The sequence below is a fragment of the Protopterus annectens genome, chromosome 7.part1, assembly GCF_019279795.1.
Source record: "Protopterus annectens isolate FY-2018-M chromosome 7.part1, PAN1.0, whole genome shotgun sequence".
In the NCBI taxonomy this organism is placed as follows: Eukaryota; Metazoa; Chordata; order Ceratodontiformes; family Protopteridae; genus Protopterus; species Protopterus annectens.
In genome coordinates, this window is record NC_056740.1 from 646043 (window position 1) to 667816 (window position 21774).

The 21774-nt window shown below is 38.8% G+C and overlaps 1 protein-coding gene across 1 annotated transcript in view; it reads right to left on the minus strand.

Annotated features, from left to right (window-relative positions):
- Positions 1-21774, minus strand: part of LOC122807520 (collagen alpha-1(VII) chain-like) — a gene marked incomplete at its 3' end in the record, with an annotated part of 926266 nt that overhangs the window by 637571 nt on the left and 266921 nt on the right. The window contains exon 5 of the mRNA XM_044078445.1: positions 20881-20974. Coding sequence (XP_043934380.1) covers positions 20881-20974 — 94 coding nt within the window. The remainder of the gene's footprint in view (positions 1-20880; positions 20975-21774) is intronic.

Here is a 21774-nt window from a genome sequence, read left to right on the forward strand (position 1 = left end):
TTAGTAGCTGGTTTACATTTTTTTCCAAAAGTTTTGGGGGTTGTGTTGGTATTTAGTTTGTAATGTTGTGTAGTAGGATTTTTTTTTGTCCAGCCTAATGCATTTTTTGCACGGTTGCACAGTTCTTGGTACTTAGTTAGGCTTTGTGTTTGTTTTTTTTTTATAGTAAAGCCAGGCAGTGTCTCTGGACTTGAGGATTTGTTTGGTTTCTTTACTGAGCCAGGGGTTTGTAGAGGTTCTAACCTTGATTTTGCACAATGGAGCGACAGTGTCTAGGTGTTGTAGAAATGTTTTGTTGAAATATGCTAGAGCCTGGTCAAGGGGGAGGGTAAAGTTGAGGACCTCAGGAGATATTTTTTTTGTGTTTCTAGTGGATATATAGTTAGTGGTTTTGCATATGCTTGTTCTACTACGTATAAAGTATATTATGTTGTGGTCACTTAAGGTGTCTGGGAGACTGCCTGTGTGAGGGTACAATGTGTGGTTGTTAGTTAGGACCCAGTCAAGGATGGATTCCCTTTTAGATTTTTTTATCACATCTAGTTGGAATTTTGACTAACTGCTGGTAGCCATGGAGATTTATTAGATTACTTGGTGGTTCTGATATACAGGTGAACCAATATAGGTTTGAGTCCCCCAGAATCAGGGTTTCTTGTGAGTATGTGGAAGAACACCAGGATAAGAAGTCTTCAAGGCTAGCAGGTGTATTACCAGGTGGAATATAGATCACAATTGTGGTGATGACCTTTTTAGGGTGAAGTTGAAGTTGTTAGATAAGTATGTCCCAATTATTGGGGGAGGAGTAGGAGTTTGGTAATTGACGGACAGTTCAGTTGGACTTGTACAGTAAGGCAGTTCCACCCCCTTTTACGAAGTGGTCTGCTTGTCTAATGATATTGTAGCCGGTAGGGAGAACTTCTGAGTTAGCTATGCTTTTATTTAGCCAGGTTTCTGTTAAAGCAGCTATGTCTGGGGAGTAGTGTGCTATTGTGGCCTAGAGTTCAGGTATTTTATTTTTGATACTTCTAATATTAATATTTAGCATTAAAAGATGGTTGGTTTTGCTGCTGTTGATGATTTGCCCAGGGATGAAGAAAGTGGGGGTGTTATGTTCTGACATTTGTGTTGGAGCAGTTTGTGTTGGACAGGATGGATTTGGGCCTAGGTTGGGGTGGATATCCCCACTTATGATGAGCCTGGAGTTAAAATGCTTATACAGATGTTGGAGTTTGGTGAGGAGTGTGAGAAAGTATTGTGTTTTTTTGGAGTAGGAATAACAGCATATGTGTTTAGTTCTGAATTGGTCTTAAACTGTCTTTTAAACTGACAGCACAATTAATTCCTGGTAGCCTGTGTACCTGCAATCGTAGAATCCATTGCAATTCTATTTGCTCTAAATTATTGTTTATGTCACCCCCTCTACTGTTAGCATGTACCAGTTGTAATACTTTAAATTTAAAATGATGGCCTGGATGCACCATTATATGTTTTGATAAAGCATTGTTTTCACTCTGTTTACGTATCTCATATAAATGCTTACTAATGCATTCTTTTAATTTTTGTGTGTTATTTTCCACATAATAGCAAGAACAGGAAGCACAACTAGCCAAGTAAATCAAATGAGTGCTGTTACAGTCTGCAAGAAACCTCAGCTGAAACCTAAAGGAAGTATTAGGGCATATACTCTCTTGTTGTGCACTTATGACAGGACAAAATCTACACTTCCTGTATGGCTATGTACCTGGATTCTTAATGATTTGGCGAAATTTCTTATTATCCTGACATAACAGTCTTTTTAAGTTAATATTATTCTTATACACAAAATGTGTGGTTGCACCCACTATCTTGGCTGTACCATGGTCCATAGTTAACAGAGACCAATGCTTCTGAATAATATTCCTTACAGCTTTGTTGCTACTAGTAAAATTAGTTACAAAGGAGTGTGGATACACTCTATTAGGACAGCCGTTTCAGTTAGTATTGTTACCATTTAAAACATTAGGTAAAGCAAAATCAGAAATGTTACGTTGCGCCCCTGTATTACATGTTTCTTATATCCTCTCGCAACAAAATGTTCCATTCGTTCCATCTCAGTGACAAGTGTATGATTACCTTCACATACTCTTTTAACCCTTAAGAACTAACCTTTTACAATATTGAGAAAAACATGTCTAGGGTGCATACTATCATAACTTAGTAGCCCATTACGCCAACAGGGTTTCCTATATATAGAGTGGTAGTTATTAGACCCTCTTCGTCCCTTTGAAGGCTCACTTCCAAAAAATCAATACATTGTTGTGAGCTAGTGATGGTAAATCTCAAAAACTCAGTAGTAGATTCCATCACAGCAATAAATCTGGATAAAGCATTTTCATCTTCATCCCAAAGCATAAAGACAGCATCGACAAAACATCAATATAGTTTGACCCTATAGCCATCAGGATGCTGAAATAAATATTTAGATTCTCATAAATGCATAACTAAATTCGCATAAGAATTTGCACATGGGGTGCCCATAGCGACACCCCATTTTTGCAAATACATTTGCTGTTCAAACATTACTACATTGCTGTTCAATATAAAATCTAAAAATGTACATATTATATCTATATCCAAAGCACCCCATTTGCCTACATTAAGCAAGGCCTCCCTAATGGCTTCAACACCATACTCATTGGGTATACAGGTGAACAAATTCTTAACATCCAGAGTCACCATTAAAAAATTCTTGGTATCAGTTTCATGAACAAATGCTTTTAAATCACATAAAAAATGTGTACTATCTCTCAATAAGTTAACAATATTAGGTACAACTTCCTTCAATTTGTTCTCAATGTAAATGGAGAGGGGCTCTGTTATCCCAGAGATAATAAGTCTTAGGGGTGGTGGATTCACAAATTTGTGTATTTTTAGTAGGCCCTTAATTATAGGTATGACAGGATGAGTAACATTCAAAAAATCATATAAACATTCTGTTATATATCTTCCTGCTAATAAATCATACAGATAATCATGTATTTTACTACTTATAGGTTCAATAGCATGCCTATCAATCGGTAAATATGTACTAGTGTTACTAAGAAGATCCTTCATCGCTGTTACGTAATCCTTCATGTTTAATAAAATAACCACCCCTCCCTTGTCAGTTGGCTTTATACAAATGTTAACATTGTGATACAAACCTTCAAGTGCTTCCCTTTCAGCTGATGTTAAATTATAAATATCATGGTTGAATTTGAAGCACTAAGGGTTTCACATAATTCTTCTTCACAAACTTTAACAAAATACTCTACATGTGTAGGAATAGTTGGCACAAAAGTACTAGGTTTACTATGTTAGGAGCTTTATTATGCATACCTATATCTTGAAACAGCAGTTTGCATGACAAATTACAAGCAAACCTTCTCAAGTCCATACAAATGTCACTTAACTTGGCCACTGCTGCTGGAACGAATGAGAGTCCACTGTTTAATATGCTCATCTCTATACGATTCAATATATAATCAGAGAGATTTACCACAAGTGTTTTCATCTCCCAGTTCTCCTGTTGTTCATATGTCCTCAGTTGCCCGAGAACTTCCATTTCTGCCTCCCTCATCTTGTACAGTGTGTGGGGCCGAATCCCATCTGTTGAATAGGAAGTGGTAAAAATGCTCCATGGTAGTGGGGTTCATTATTTTCGGTTTAGCTGTAACCTGAGCATATGTTAAGGCTTGTTGATTAGGAGGTGGAGTCATAGTCATGTTATCAAAGTTCATAGACGACACTGGAGTGGGCGTGACCATATCGTTAGACATCATACTGGAACTAATAGTAGGCTCTACGACAGAGTTGCTCATAGCAACCACTGTAGATTGTATTGCATCAACATTTTCTGTTGCATTACTGTTGTTTTCTACCTGAGTATTACTGTCAAACGTAGGCCACACAAACACATTCCCCATCAGAAAGTCATTATAATCACGTTGTAGCTTTTTCTGCTTAGTCTGTTGTAGTTTTGTCTCATATAACAAAATATTAGAGCACATATTGGCAATCTGGGTTTGGTACATGGGTTCCTTGTAATGCAAGGTAACTTCTGAATACATACGTTCAGTCTTAATATAAAGTTCTTCTTCTATAGGCTTAAAACAGTCTAACATTAGGTGGACATATTTAAAGCCAAAATTAAGGTTTAGCTGTTGCCACTGACGTAATAAGTCTGGATATGCTCCTCCACATGTTATCATGCAGAAAACTCTCATACCCCTAGGTATGATACGAAAATGAAGGCATGCTTCTAGAACCTGGCGTTGCCAAGCAAACCATTTTAATTTATACAAGTCATCTTCTAGGGTTCTCAAAGATTTGTTAAATGTTTCTAACTCACCGGCATTAACCGTTGATGTGGTGGTAGCAATGTGCTCAAATGTAAGCATTAAGAACAGATTTTCTTGTCTCTGGAAGACCTCATTACATTTCTTCTATAGCATTTCTTCATTGCTTAGTACAGCATCTTTCACAGTAGAGCTCTCAGCCAAGTGCATATGTTGGCAAAGCAAGAATATAATTGAAGAAATAACTACCAGCATATACCAAGAACCCAAGCTCGAAGTCCAAACAGCAAACAAAGAAATAAAACAGCTGGATAACCACGACTGTTGACACAATTTTAATAAAACACACCATAAAAAAGATAAAAGGCAAGCACTTTCGCTAGTGCTTCTTCAGGTCTTAATACAAACCACAGTAAAAGGCTCATATTTAAATACATAAATCAATTCAACACTAAAGCAACTAAGTATAATTAGCCTCTTAAAGAGGTATATACAAATATTTTCACTTTAACCTGCATGCTATTATGTGGGAAAAAACACATAAAAACTAAAAGAATGGATTAGCAAGCATTTATATGAGATACGTAAACAGAGTGAAAACAATGCTTATCAAAACATATAATGGTGCATCCAGGCCATCATTTTAATTTTAAAGTATTACAATTGGTACATGCTAACAGTAGAGTGGGTGACATGAACAATAGTTTAGAGCAAATAGAATTGCGATGGATTCTACGACTGCAGGCACACAGGCTACCAGGAATTAATTGTACTGTCAGTTTAAAACCTGCTCTAAAAGCACACAGGTTAAAGTGAAAATATTTGTATATACTTCTTTAAGAGGCTAAGTACACTTTTGGAGAAGGATTTAATAAAATTGCTAGTTTGTAATATTATTTAAATAATGTGTCTCTACCCACTAACTTATTCTGAACATACTTTGTTCATGACGAGTATCCTGATGGACGACTGGTAGCATTTTTAGTGTACAACAATCTCCAAAACAGCAACATTCACAAGTTCATGTCAAAATGAACTGTCATTCACAGTCCCATCATTGTTTAGATTTGATAACTGGGTAGGTGGTCTTTGGACCCACTACATTCACAGCCCGAGACTCTATGCCTAGTATATTCAGTAGTAGTTTGCAAGGTGCATAATGAATTAAATGGAGGAGAAGAAGCCAGCCATAAAAAAAATTACAAAAAGTTGAAATCAGAGAAAAGTACAGTTTTGTACCTACCATAAATGTAGATGTCCGAACTGCATAGCATCTGCAGTCATAACAACAGGGTTGTCCTGTCGTCAGGCAGCCCTTCGGTCGGCCGGATTCCAAAGTCCGGGTCCGGCTTCGGCTGATGTCGCACTTCACCCGACGTCATCTCTGCTGGTCTTCGGGTATAAAGGCATCAGCCGACGCCATTTTCCTCAGTGTTTCTTGCCCCAGATGCCAGTGCCCTCTTGGAAGGCTAAATTTTGGGTAAATGCCAATGTTTCCAAAAGATAGAAGGCAAACACAAAAAATAAGCATGTATGTACATATATACAAACAAATACACCATAAGAGACTCCCCCCACCAGCTAGCTATTAGGAGGGTAAATACCCTAGGAGTACCATAGAGGGGAAGGAGGGAGGGTAATCCTGACTGCAGATGCTATCCAGTTCGGACATCTACATTTATGGTAGGTACAAAACTGTACTATGTCCTTCATGGATGCATCTGCAGTCATAACAACTGGGTAGAATACCATAGCCAACTAGGGAGGAGGAAGAATAGATTATGGTGTGGTTAGGATCCCTTGCAGTACAGCAGTGGCAAACCCTGCTCGGGATCTGGAATACAGAGGTAGATTATAATGCTTGGCAAATGTATGCACGGAGGTCCAAGTAGCCGCCTCAATAATGTCCTTGGTTGCCACTCCTCGTAAGAAGGCTGTGGTAGTGGCTGTTGCCCTTGTAGAATGAGGCCTTATGTTCTGTGGAATTGGTTTTCCATGGAAGGAGTAACAGAATCGTATGCAATTTCCTATCTATTTGGAGATTGTCTGTTTGGAAATTGCTTTTCCTTCCCTTCCTGTTGCATAGGCTACAAAAAGCTGGTCAGTTTTTCTGTTACTTTTTGTTCTGTCCAGGTAGTAGCGTAGCTGTCTATGTACATCCAAGGTATGCAGCATTCTTTCCCCTCTGTTTTGTGGGTTGGGGAAGAAGGTAGGTAGGTGGATTGCCTGGTTTAAAGACACTCTGGATACCACCTTAGGCATAAATGTAGGATTAGTCCTCATGGACACTCTATCTTGGTGGAAGATTAGGAAGGGTTGTACTGCCATTAGGGCCTGAAGTTCAGAAACCCTCCTTGCTGAGGTTATTGCCAGTAGGAAAGCAGTTTTCCATGATAGATGCTGTAGGTCTGCTGTTGCTGCTAGTTCAAAAGGTGCGAGTGTCAACTTTTCTAGCACAAAGTTCAAATCCCAAGCTGGCAGTGGTGGTTTCCTAGGAGGTTTTACATTCTTGATCCCTCTGAGGAACTGCCTGAGTAGAGGATGTGAAAAGACAGGTGGATCAAAGCTGTATTCTGCTGAAATAGCTGATGCATGTATCTTGATGGAGGAATAGGACAGGCCTGTATGTAAAAGCTCTGCCAAGTACTCCAGAATGTTAGCAATATCTATATTCGACACATCTTTTCCTCTTTCAGCACTCCAAATGACAAACCTTTTCCATTTTCCTGCATAGTTCCTTCTTGTTGAAGGTCTGCGGGCTTCAAGGATAATGTCTTTAACCCTTTGGGAAAGATCTGGATTAGTTGCTGCTATGTGATGTTCCATGCAGTCAGTTGCAACGTTTTTAGGTTTGGATGCATGATGCTGTAGTTGTCCTGAGTTAACATCAAAGGCATCAGGGGTATTGACCACATTTTGTCCCGAGACATGCTCCTCAGCAATGGGTACCAGTGTTGTCTTGGCCAGTTCGGAGCTATCAGGATTATCCTTGGACGTTCCTCCTTGATTTTTAGTAATACCTTGTGTATCAAGGGAAGAGGTGGGAATGCATATGCTGTCAGGCCTTTCCAGCTGAAGGAGAGCGAATCCACTTTCCATGCAAGTGGATGGAATGTCCTTGTGCAGTATTTCTTGAGCTGGTGATTGAGAGGGGAAGTGAATAGATCTATCTGTGGCATTCCCCATTTCTTTGAGATGGTCTTGAAGATGTCCGGGTGTAGCATCCATTCGTGAGCATCCGAGGTGGTTCTGCTTAACATGTCTGCTAGAGTATTCTCCTTTCCCGGTACAAATATTGCCTGTAACTGGATGTTGTAGCTGAGTGCCAGATTCCAAAGGTCCAAAGTCATTCTGCATAGGGGGTATGAATGAGTGCCTCCCTGTTTGTTGATGTACCACATGACTGTGGTGTTGTCTGTCCTTATCATCAAATGGCCTTCTTTGAGAAATGGTCTGAATTTTTGGATTGCCAGTTTTACTGCCAGCATTTCTTTTAGGTTGATGTGCAGGTGAAGCTGGTCCTGCGTCCACAATCCTTGTATGCATTTGTCCAGCATGTGAGCCCCCCATCCTAGGTCTGAGGCGTCTGTTGTGATGGTTTGGCTTGCTTGATAGTTGTGAAAGGGTAGGCCTGGGTTTGACTGGCTTGCTTGAGCCCACCATAGGAACTCCTGTTTTAGGCATGGGATTAGTGGAATTTCTGCTTCTAGGCTGTGCCTGTGTTGGGACCATAAATTCTTTAGGTACCACTGTAGTTTTCTCATATGCAGTCTGGCATGTGGAACCAAGATTATGCATGATGCCATGAAGCCCAAGGCCTGCAGAACTTTTCTTGCTGTTAGCTTGTTCTGTTTTGTTAGTGCCAAGAAGTAAAGAGGGAGTTCTTTTTGTTTTTCTGTAGTTAGGAATGCCATTTGTTTTACTGTGTCCAATTCTGCGCCCAAGAATGTCCTTGTTTGGGATGGTATCAGCCTTGACTTTTGTAAATTGACTGTGTATCCCAGTCCTTGTAGCAAGTAAATGACCCTTTGTAAATCTGTTGTCAGCTTGCTTTTGTTGTCCCCTTGTAGCAGGCAGTCATCCAGGTATGGACAAATTTGGATTCCCTGTAGTCTGCAGTGGGCGATTACTGATGCCAGGCATTTCGTGAATACTCTGGGTGCAGTAGATAAGCCAAAGGGCAATGCTGAGAATTGATAGTGCTCTGATCCTGCAAGAAATCTGAGGTATCTTCTGCAAATTGGTCGAATGGGGACGTGCAGGTATGCCTCCTTGAGATCTAGAGTTACCAGCCAACACTCCTTGCCCAGCATGGGAAGAAGTTGCTGTAGGGTCAGCATTTTGAATTTTGGGACAATGATGTATGTGTTTAAGGTGGACAGGTCTAGAATAGGTCTCCAACTTTTTTCCTTTCTTGGAACTAGGAATAGTCTGGAGTAGAATCCTTTGCCTTGTTCTGTTATTGGTACTCTTTCCACAGCTCTCATCTTTGTTAATTGCATTATCTGCTGTAGAGCTTTTGTTTTTTGATTTGGAGGCAGAGTTGGCATTCCTCTTTTGACTGGTAAAGTGTGGAAGTGGAACCGATAACCTTGGTCTATGGTTTGCAAAATCCACTTGTCTTTTGTGATATAGTGCCAGTTCTTCGAAAATAAGGTTAATTTTCCGCCTAATGGTGCTGCTATTTGTTCCCTGGTAGGCGGAGTTAGGATCAAGTCACTGTGATTGTGCTGTTGTAGTGGTAGTGGCTGTGCCTGTGCCTCTGTTATTACCACGCCACTGTCGTCCTCTGTAGGCACCCCCTCTAGATTGATTTCTGCCTCTGGAACGTCTATTCCTGCCCCTTTGGGATCTTGTGGAGTCAGGAAAGGACCAATTTTTGACAGGCCAGTTCCTGCTAAACCTTGGGGGCTGAACCTGCAAGAAATCTTTAACCGTTTGTACAGATTTTGCCTTTTCTTCCATTTTCTTCATTACCTGCTGGGCAGGTGTACCAAACAAACTGGCCTTATCCATAGGAGCATCTAATAACTTAGCTTTAACATGATCCGGTAAGACCTGTTCCTTCAGCCATGCATGTCTTCTTATCACTGTTCCAGTCATGGCTGATCTAAATGAAGCCTCCAGTGCATCATAGCCACATTTTAAGGAATGGTTACTAACCTGTTGTATGTTATTTACCATTTCTAATACATATTTCTTATCTATAGAGTCATCAGAGGATAGCTTTTTAGTTAACTGATCAAGCATAAACTCTTGGTATTGAATCATGTGAAACTGGCAGTTTAAAGCTCTAGCTGAGAGAGTAGCTGAGGTGTAAACTTTTTTGCCCCATCTGTCTAAAGACCTGGCTTCCCTTTCAGAAGGAATAGGGTTTTTTGCTGTGGTCGAGGCTACTGCCTTAGGCCCCTGGGATATAGTTTCGGGGTCTGCAAGTGGGGCCTTGTATAGGTGATGATGAGTGTCTGGCACCCTGTAAAATCTATCTGGTTTGGCAGGGGCTGGAGGTAAAGAATCTGGTGCAGTGCAGACATCATTAAATGCATCGTCCACAACAGAGAGGACAGGAGGTATAGCTAAGGGCCTGTGTTGTGGTAGGTGCAGAAAAGTCCTAAGTCTTTTTCTGGAATCTGAGAAATCCTGTTCCTGCCATTGGAATTGTTCTCGCATGGCATGTAAGGTTTCCCCAAAGGAAAATTCTTCTGGTGGAGAAGCAGCTGGAATGGATTCTTCAGCATCTGAGTCTTCATAATTGGAGAAAGGAGCCTCTGGCTGGTCTGTAATATCTGAGTCATCCGCAGAATCATCAGAGGACACAGGCTCGGGGGGCTCTGCTCTAGGTCTCTTTTCTGGGGGCTGAGAGGCCCTGTCTGGGTGAGATTGAGATCCCCTAATTAAGGATATTAAATCTTCTGCCAGAGTAAGCATTTGTGAACTAGAAGTGGGCCTGGTTGAGGGGGGGTTTAACAGGCACTGATTTAGTAGATTTGGCTGCTTTAGCCCTGGCAAAGGCCTTAATAGACATGGCTGCAGGAGGCCTAGCAGCACCACGTGCTGGGGTAGAGACATCCAAAGGGATGGTGTCTGATAAGTCACTAGTAACCACTGTTGTAGGTAAAATTGCTGAGGCCGATTCAAGTAAAGTAGCAGGAACCTCAGTAGAAGTCATTGATTCGGCTGTACTTTGATCAGTTTTCTCGGTTTCGGCCAAAACCGAGACACTCGCGGTTTGCTTAACCATGGTTTCGGCCGAAACCGCGGACCGCGAGTGTCGGTCTTTTTCTTTGCGTTTTTTAACAATTTGGGTAGTCGGAGGATCCGACGGCATAATGTACGCAAAATCTGAGCCGAAAAACTGTTCAGCAAACTCCGACCGACGCCTAAGCGCTCGTCGGTTGAATGAAGCACAGGCCGAACAGGCTGCTACGTCGTGGTCTGGGCCTAAACAAGGCAAACAGTAAGAGTGGAAATCTTTATGAGGTATTTGTTTCCCACAAGTTAAACAGTTATTGACTTTTTCTGACATCGGCTGAGGCAAGAAAGAGTCCCCAACGGGGTACTTAGCTTTTAGAAGTCTTCGAAGTAGTATTCGGTAGTAGTAATCTCTGGATCTGACCGACCGGCACTTGCGAACAGCTTCTGCTTCGGGCGCCACGCGGCAAGAAAGACTGAGGAAAATGGCGTCGGCTGATGCCTTTATACCCGAAGACCAGCAGAGATGACGTCGGGTGAAGTGCGACATCAGCCGAAGCCGGACCCGGACTTTGGAATCCGGCCGACCGAAGGGCTGCCTGACGACAGGACAACCCTGTTGTTATGACTGCAGATGCATCCATGAAGGACATCAAAGTGTTATACAATAACATACACAGGGCCAGATTCAATAAAGGATACACTAACTGTACACGATATGTATTCAAGAACAATCTTATCACATTTTTTGTGCTTTCTAGTCACTCAGAAAGATTACACTAAGTGTACAAGTAGTTTAAACTTTGTGGTGACCATTACAAATCCCTGTCAGTACTTAAAGCTGCAAAAATATCAGTAGGAAAACTAAAATTAGGAAGAAGAAGGTGAGAGTTATGTCTATGATGTCTATTCATTCAGAACTGTGTACATTTAGTGTAGGCATTATTGAATCCCAGGGACATTCTTGTATACATAGTATATGGACTCGTACAGTGTAATTTGTAACAGGGTTGTTAATACCGCAATACCTGAGGATGGTCTTAAGAAAAATCTTTTCTCATGAGAAATTTCATTATTAGACTGTAACATAGAAAATGTTCACCCAAACACATATACAAAATCTCTACAGTTTACTGGAAAAGTGCTGGTTGTCATGTCCCAAATAAATTAATAAATAAATTTAGCTTGTTTATAGTAATTCTGAAAAAAGACAAAGAATAAAATGATCAATATACACACATTCAACAGTTATTGAAGTGCACTGAATTCCTTTGATATTTTCATGTTTACACTTAAAGCGGTTCATTAATTTAAGACTTATCTAAACTGTGACTTGGAGTCACCATGTAAATTAATTGTTTAGCATACTTTCATGACAGTATTACAAGGCACTTGAAAGGGGTTATCCGTAGATAGCTGGGCTTCAGCAAGGCCTTTGATTCAGTTCCACATCAGAGGCTGACAAAAAAACTAGTGAGGTGTGAAAGTAGGACCCAAACTGGAGAACTAGATAGCTGCATTGTCTAATGGAAGGACACAGATAGTTGTGGTGGGAGGGACAATATTATTATTAATTACAAAAATGGCTATTGGAGTACTGCAGTGGCTCTTGCTTTCCCATATGAAATCTGTTATAATCTTCTTCAGTTTGACTAAGAGTTGAGTTGGAGACAGCTGTGGTATTCTATTTTCTGTATATAACGGCTCCCTATTGAAATGTCAGCACTCAAAATGATGAGTGCCGACAAACCAAAAAAGAGACTGAAAACACAACAGAAGAGAGAATTTCAAAAGTCATTCTTCTCCTTTAAACTTCTTTTTGCAGGGGGCCAAGCCCCCCTGTAGCCCCCCAAACTTATATATACTAACTCAGAGATTGCCATACGTTGGAGAAAAGGGAATATTCTGAGAATGGCATCTCAGACTTTGTATATGTACGTCCAGTCTTTTGTCCATTCAGTATCTGTGTTTCAGGACTCACTCTAGCGGGTCCTGATATTGCAAATGGTTATCACATATAACACTAGTAAGCAGGATACACCAGCTTACTGCCTGTATTCTGAGTAGGGTGTCCTGTATAACCTTCTATTATTGTTTAGTGAATTACCCTGCCTTCTTTATAATTATACGGTCTGATCTTTCGACCATCTCTTTCAGAGACGGTGCCAGCCACAGACCAAAATATGTGATATTTTCTTTACCTTATAGGACAAGGTATTTCTCTATGAGTAGATAAAAGTGCTATTTGGTTCGCTTGCACAATAAAACTTTGCCAGGTAACTATATGCAGCCACATATCTACTGTGCAAAGAAACTGTAACTGGGCACAGTTATGCATTTTATGCAGCAGTGCATTCACTTTAATCCTTCAAAGTTAAGTTTATACCCCAAAAAACATTGACATTTTCTAATATCTCTTTTATTATACCTAGTTCCTTCTCGGGGAACTACAGATAAATCAGCAAATCATTGGCATACACCACAAGCTTCAAATGCAGTCTTCCGACTCTGACATCCTCAGTTGAGGCTATCCTAATAGCCTGTGCCAGTTGTTTGATGTATACCATAAACAGCAGTGGAGATAATAGGCATCTCTGATGGGGCCCCCTTGAAATATTAAAGGCCTTCAATAATGTAGATCTCATTTTAACCTTTGTTGTCAAACCATGATAAAGTTGCTTCAATAGGCTGCCCAAAACATTTGGAAATCACATCTTCCTCAGTAAATAAACAAATAATTACACCTTACCCTACCAAATGCCTTTGCTGTTTATAACATACCACCAAAATTTGTTTTTGGCTTCTCTTGGCCTCTGAGACCATCCCCACTATTTTAATGAAATTACTGGCAGTGTTTCCCCCATCATGACCCAGTTTGATCCTCATGTATTATTTCTGGGATTGCATATTTCATAATCTTTTAACTAATATTAGCAAATAAATTACAGTCATAATTTAGTATGGATATGAGGCAATATGACTGCAGAAGCATGGGGTCCTTCCCTCATTTAGGTATTAATACTAGAATCACTTTTTTCAATGTACTTGGGACTATGCCCATTTCAATTCCCTTATTAATAAGATCCTTTAGAGCTGTACAGCTATTTCCTCCACCATACCATAAACCTCTAAGGGGAGGCCATCTGGCCCTGGAGTTTTAACTGCCTGAGCCTCATGAACTCTTTGTCTCACCTCCTCCTTAGTGACCTTTTTGATCAAGTTCTTCTGCCCTTCTTCAAAAATCTGCCAACATTCTAACTTTCCAAAATAACTTCTCATCTAGTGGGCATCAGTTAAGACCTTTCTTTCTCTCCTTATAAAGAACCGCATAATAATCACAAAAAGCCGGCAGTATCGGTTTATACATCAGCTGCTTACCTGGGTATTTTCTTAATTTTACCACTGCTCTATCTACTTCCCTCACACAGGACCTAATGGACAAATATTTTAGGGTCACAATTCATAAATTGCAAGAACCTTTCATCTTGCTTGTTTTTATAGTCCAACATCCTTGTTACATTCTCTTTTAAGGCCTGATAGTCTCCATCATTAGACTTACTTGCCTTCATTCTCTCCGGTTTCAGTAGTGCTGATTGAGCCTCATCTACACCTTCTCTAATTTTTCTCAGATGTTGCAATATCTTTAACTTAAGGTATTGATGCAGGTTACTCTCAAAGCCATCCCATCTATCTCTTATACACATCTCCACTTTAGTTAACCTAGCAATCTTCTGCTTCATAAAACTGATCAAACTCTGATGACTATTAGTGCTTTCACACACTCTAAAGTCACATTTCCAGTGCATTTCTCGCTCCATTTCCTCATTTGCCATTTTTAATATTAGAGGGAAGGATCCAATAGGAACCTCAGGAGGTAAATTATCTCATTACATAATTATTTATAAATGTTCTTTTGAGACTAGAAAATTATCCAGCCTTGTAGTTGACATAAACTGGTGAGACTTGTGAGTGTAATAATTTAAGTTGACTTTAAGGTACATGTGCACATCCCCAGTAACTAGTAAATTCAAATGGGTTGCAGTCACCTTACCCTGATGTGGTAGAAAATATAACCTCAGGCCATCAGTAACCTCAATCTCCACCCCAAACAGTAATTCCTTGCTGTTATTGTACCCAATTTGTAAACCAATCCATGGTTTCCAGTTCTCTGGTACCTGGGGGTGAGTATACATTTACAGTAGTATAGATCCACCCCTTTGATCTACCGTGAATTAAAAAAATATCTGCCCTCTTTACATACTTCACTCCATCTAGTCTCCCAAGGTCACCTTCTCTTAATTAATGTTGCTACACTATGCCTCTTCCATCCAGGATAAGAACAGCTACCTATAAGTAGATAGCCCTCTCCTTCCACCGTCTGATTTTTGTGTGAGGTCATATATTTTTCCTATAACAATATCAGATCTCAGAATATCTTTCTCAGATAATCCCCTATCCAGTCAGTTTTTCTTAATCAGGTTACCCAGTCCATTCACATTCTAAGATAGAGATTCTAAGATAGAGAATACTCATTGAATACTCCGTGAATCAAACATCATACAACGTAAATCAAAATTTCACATTATAAAAGAATGAGATTATTACCTTGCCTTTCATTTTGCTATTTTTGCATATATCTTCTAGTCAGATATATTTATCTACCATTATTTCTTCTTTCCCTCCATTGATTTGTTTGCTGCCCTTATTGCCCTCTTGCTCTGGTTCTGAGGCATGCTACATAACCACCTCCATTTCCCAGAAACAACACAACAATAGAAAAAAGAGAACAGATTTAACCAAACAATTGTCAAATGGGAAACATTTATAACAATTTACAGAATATCTCTTCTTACAAGGAGGGGGCACAATGCCCTTACTAGGGAAAGCAAATCTCTCACAAACAAATTGTAACTCTAGACAGCTAATAAGAATGTTAAACCTGCTTGTTTAAGGTGCTTCTGTGCACGAGCAAGCAGTGTCCAGTTCCCCACACTCACCACCCAAACTCACTACCTAAACACTGTATCTCCTTCTGTAACATCAAGAAGTCTAAGTCAACTTACAGCTCCCAGACACAACATCAAAGTTCAGGCACCATTACAGCATCTTCATTTATTTTGCATTGGATTCCCCTCTTCTTAAATGATGGGCATTCCCCAACTTGAGGGTGGGAAAACTGTGTATTCCTTGAGTGATGAATGCTTAATCCATCTTTATCATATTCCCCTTTACTTCATCTTCTCTGGGAAGTGAGATTTTCAATCTCCTTTCCAGGTCTTCTGGTGAGTTAAATGAGGCAGGTCCAGTGGAAAAAAATATCTTCAATTCTGCCAGATATATCTACTTTGTTTTAATGTTCAGCTGTCAACAGTTCCTAATCATTAAATGTATTTATTTATTTTGTTTATTTATTTATTTAAACAAATAAATAAATGTAATCTTCGTGCCTAATTATTAAAAACATTTCCTTTGTATCTGCTACAAAATCATGGTCACATAGTATCCTACTGATATTAATCTTTGTTTCTCCCTAGGTGTTCAGCGCAAAGTTAGCGTCCTGTTCTTTGGTACACACCTTTCATTCCTTGCCAGGATAGGTCTGGGAAAACTTGAGCACTGTTGCTGAAGTACAAAACTCTAAGCTCTCTTTTTATCTTAATGTTATTGAGTGGCACATTTGTCTGCCAGTTACCTTTGCAAGAATCCTTGACAATCTGCTGCATCGGTGTTCACCAAAACCCCCAAGAATCTTATTTTTCTCTTCTGGTGCAGTTTTCTGCATCTATTTATTTTACCTCCAATAGATCTGTTTTTGTCTGCCACTATCCTTTGTATCAAATCAGTTAAGGCATTTTCTGACTCTAGCAGGTGGGCTGAGTGGGCTGTTAGCACATGCACCATATCTGCTATTTTTTGACATAATGAGCTCCACACAGTCTGACACCTCTATGTTTTTTCTGCAGCTCTGCTAGCAACTGCTGAAATTGGGAAGGATTTATTTATCTCAATATACTTTTAGAGCTCACTTGCTCCTGCTGAGTTACTTGGGTAAGTCATCCCTTACAGCTTTGTCTTTTTTAGGCAGTTTCTTTCACTGTGACATAAAGCAACATCAAAGTTTTGCTTCAGTGGCTTTGTACTTTCTGCACTCTGAATATCTTCTGCCAAAGCCTTTTGTATTGTACAAATACTTCTGTAAACCAATGTGGGGAGAGGGAGTTTAGCTCTTTCACATGTATTCTATTGCCTTTGCATACTGGAAGTCCACATAAGGTATCTCTACAAAATTGTTTTGCAATGAGTATCTTAAATGTATTTGCTGGAGCTTTTCTTCCCTGGCCTGTGCTCAACATGGGCTTTGCCCATTAAGACTTTCCCGATCAACAAAGATAAGATAAATAAAAAAATAAATAAATATATTCTTGTATATACTTGCCTCATGTCAGCAAAATAAAATATACGAATTTACTGTGAGCCTCATCTAAAGATTGTTGCACCAGGGAGGCACCAGGGAGACTTTGCATTTATAATTAAGTAACAACTTCAAAGCCAAAACATGAGTTATATCTTTACAGTGTTTCTAAAATACAAAACTGGTTTCAGTTCATGTCACACAAATACTGACCCAGGTACACCATTTCTGACTGAGAAGAAGTTATAAAACTATAATATACTTCAGCTTGTTGCTTGTAGAGATACACATATCAGTGCTCATTTAACAGCTATCAAATAGCTTCCCTTTGTTTTCATACTCAGTCCAGCCCTCCAAAACTACTACTGATACATTATTGACAACAAAATAAAATAAAATAAATAATGCACATAATAATGTATTTCCACTTGTTGCTTCCGGACATATAACATGTCTCTCAACAAACCATATCAATGATCATTTCACAGTGATCATATAACTGCCCTGGCCTTTCACACAAAACATGCCTCCTTACTCTTAGCCAAACATACAAATAATAACTACAATAATATATATTTAACTTGCTGCTCTTAGACATGTATGCATTTTCCCAACTAGCCATATCACTCACTGCTTTACGGTAACTATATAACTGTTCTCGGCTTTCACCCCACTGCCCGCCCCCATAAACAGCCACTTTATATGCACTTTTCTAATGTCTGATTATACAGAAAGTGAAAGACGCAGCAGCCTCAATCATGCATTTTAACTTGTTGCACAAAGACAAAATACATTGCTCTTCATAAGTCACATTTAAGCCACATCAGGGATCATTCAACAGTGATCAAGTACTACCCTGTGCTTTCACACAGACTACCTACTCACTCTTCCATATATTCTTCTGATTTTAGATTGTGAAAGTGAAATCACAAATCATCACAGTAACATATTTCAGTTTCTTAACTCTCAAAATTGTATACCCTGCCTCACCTTAACAAGCCACATCAATGACTCCTTCATTATAATCATGAAAGTGTTTGTTAGTTTCATCCACTGACTTCTCACCCTTAAATAGCAGCTTTTGGCTATAATCTCTAATGCATGACTGCAAAGAATTAATGGTCACAGTAATTTGTTTCAGCCTCTTACAGGTGTAATTTATAGCCATTCCTACCCCCATCCCAATCACATAATAAAAATATAAAAAGTGAATGAATCACTGCTTTGGGGAGTGAAAACCATTACTGCTGCCTACAAGTATATATAGTTTCCTGCCGGTAACTACAGAAAGAAACATATCTGCAAGGGAAATCTTCCTTGTGGAGGAGAGCATCTGCTTTACTCTACATCTGTAGTCAAATGTCTAGAGATTGCCAAGCAAGTACCCTGTTCTCACATGATCATCTTCCACTGTAACAAGATGTGGATTGTCTAACGTGTCCTGCTACTATGTGGCAGGAGTGGAAATGGAAAATCACCACAAGGAAAAGTATATGCTCTCAATTCCAGATTCCTTACCTCATTCATTTTTACTGGAAACTGAGAGGTAATTAGTTCATTAATACAATTACTGTACCAACAAAATAAGTACATGACTGTTACCCTGGACAAGATAAGTTTTTTTAATTGAAAACAAATAAGTTTCATGGTGTTTTTAATATTTATTTCTTTATTTGCAGTTTGATTACCAGGGAAGTCCACTGGGCCAAAGTGACCCATTTTCAGTGGAGGCCCGGGGAAAAAAGCTCCAAGATGCATTATACAATTTAGATACAACTGATAGTTAATATTAAAGATAATATTATGTAGAATAGTTACTCATAAATGCATTCAATATCATGCATAGTTAACAAATTCATTAAGCTTGAAGGTAGGGAACATACAGTTTCATTTGAGAAAAACGGATATGTGTTAGGTGTGGAAACAGTTTACATACAAACATTTTAAGAAAATGTAAATACGCTTTACATACACACATCAACAGTAGAATGCTATTTACAATATTTACAAGATTGGGCTGTGTGAGGGTAGCTGTAGGACTCGTTGAGAGCTTAGAGAGAAGCTATAGAAATTGTTACGAGCTTAGATAGGCTCATAGGAAGATAACTATGAGAGTTGTAGAGCTTGGAAAACAGAGAGAGAACCCCCTTGGATTAGGTTAGGTGAAGGCAGGTACATTTCCATTTAGTGGACAGGTGTTTCAATAGTTGGGTTTTTGTGCCAAAACTGGATTATCTTAGGACCTATCATAGTGGTCTTTTCTATGGTGCTGAGATAGCTTGTCACATGCTGTTAAGAGGTTAACAATTTAAATTTATATTTCTGAGTGTCAGTTTTTGAAGTAGTTTACTTTCAGATCTGTTTTCTGTAGATATTAAATGCACCATTGTAATTATGCTTGCTTACGTATTAAGACAGTTTGCAAATGTCTGTATATCCTTATCATTCCACTCTTCTTTCTTCACTCACCTGGGTTAACAGATTCAGAATTATCATGAATTCAGAATTACTCCATCTGAATATTTATATTACAGTTGGATTTCTTTGTACTGTAGAATTACTGAGAACCAATAGATGAAAGGTGGCAGAAGTACCTGTCCTACATGCACAGGAGCAAAAGATAAATCAAACTGTACTTGGATGCAAGAATAGTCCTTCTGTTTTAATTACTAGTTTTAATGACAAAATAAACCTCCACTAACTATGACATATCTTCTGTATTGGGGCATAAATTTTAGGATTAATACATGGCCAGACATGCCCACAAGTAAACTGCCATGCAGCACGGCTAAAAGTATGATATGAAATGCTGGCCCAGAATATGCCTTTGCCATATCCAAGTGAGACTTTTTAGAGTTGGATACAAATTGTAGCATTCTGTCTGTTGTCTGTTAGTTCTATGAATCATGTTACACAAAAATATATAAAACATGTTTGTTTATTTATTGGTTGATCGATTGATTTGCTTTTGTTTACTGGGAAAGTCTGAATGAGTTACATGGCCCATTTTCAGTGGATTCCTGAGAAGAAAGGTTCCAACAAATAGTGGGTAGACAACTTAACAGTATTTAGGCAAACTCTAAACAAATGATAATATACAGAAAATAATGAAATTTATTAAAATACTTTAAACAGGAACTACTGTACAAAGATATCAAGCGTAGTAAGTTCCAAGAAGTTGCACAGGAACACATTGCAAAATATCACTGAAGTAGGAAATGATCAGCATAAATGTAGCAACATTGTTAAACAGTACAAAGTACCAAAAATATGACAGCTGAAATAATATAATATGCATCTGTACTCACAGTGATATGTAAACTGATAGGAAAACAGTAAAGCATACATTTCTAATGGGAGAATTGCAATCAACTCACTTCAGTAAGACATGGAAAAGCCAGTAGTTAACCTTCCCTGAGGTCATGCAACCTCACAGTATGATATATTAAATAAACGGTGCAGGGGTGTGTAGGCCCATGTATATGGGATATGGTAGACTTTCCACCAACTTTACCCAGGGCTTCACAGTAAGCTCAGGATACCAGTACATAATTTCTTAGGGAAATTCCTTATGAATGGACACATATAGGGGAACGCCTTGGGTAAAACTGAACTGGATGAGTGTATTGTACGTTTTCTCCAAATATTTTGGTTTCCTTTCACATTCTTAAAACATACTATGTGACATGCTATGCTAAACAGTCCGTATGTATATCATATTTAATCTTGTTTTTATGGCCTAGATCATGGCTAAAAGGGTTCTTAGTTGGATGACAAACTACAAAAAAATGCACTTATACATATATCTAATACCTACAATGATAAACAGTGAGGCATATCTGTTTCTATTATCATGACTGAGGCAGAAGAGAACAGGGTAGCTGATTTTGATAATTCACAATGGAATCATTGTGACATTCTTACTTGGCAGTATGAAGGCTCGAAAGTAAGGTTACTCACCCACTGCAAAAACTTTGACATCCTGGCTTTTAAGTTTTATTGAAGGGTTGGTAATGGAATCCTGAGATTTTCCATCTGTTATCAAAATGACAACCTGAAAAGGCAACAGGTAAAATAATTATCATCTAAGACTACCAATGCAATCAAAAAAAAAAAAAAACAGTAAGATATGAAACTACTGCTAAATAGATTCATTTTTCTCAGCACATTGACTTTCTCAATAGACATCCATCCATCAATGCATTTTTGAACAGCATGTTTTATTTTTTAAAAGGCAAAAAAGTCACAAGGAATCTAGATCCTTGCCCAGTACCCAATGTGCATAAGGAATTAAAAGATTCAATGATGTACTAGTATTATAAACTACAACATGTACAAAATAATACTGCATACTTTTATAATGTCATTTTTTCTCATTGTGTGTTTATATACTCCTATTTCTTCTTTTTCTTTTAGTGACAACACAAGAGTTACTGATACATGTAGAATCATGCTTACCAGACTCTTCTACATTTTTAATAACATTTTTACATTTTCACTGATACCACAAGAATTCTAGGACTAAACATCTTTAGTATTTTACTGCTCTCCAATTGCCTCCTAGCACTTTAAGACTACAAAATGACATGTCCGATCTTCACTTTTGTGTTTCCTTCCTCCAAAACATATCCAGCAAATCCCTTTCTGATCACTGTAGATGTAAAGTTATTAAACGCATCTCACTCAGCCTGAACAATGAGTCTGAGACCACACATCTGGTGATTATCACATTCAGCTCATACATGTTGCCAGCAGCTCATATGCCAGCTAAACTGCATCAGGCAGCCCTCTGCATAATCATCATCATTCAGTCAACATATTTGTTTTATACAAATATGCTAGCCTAGATGAACC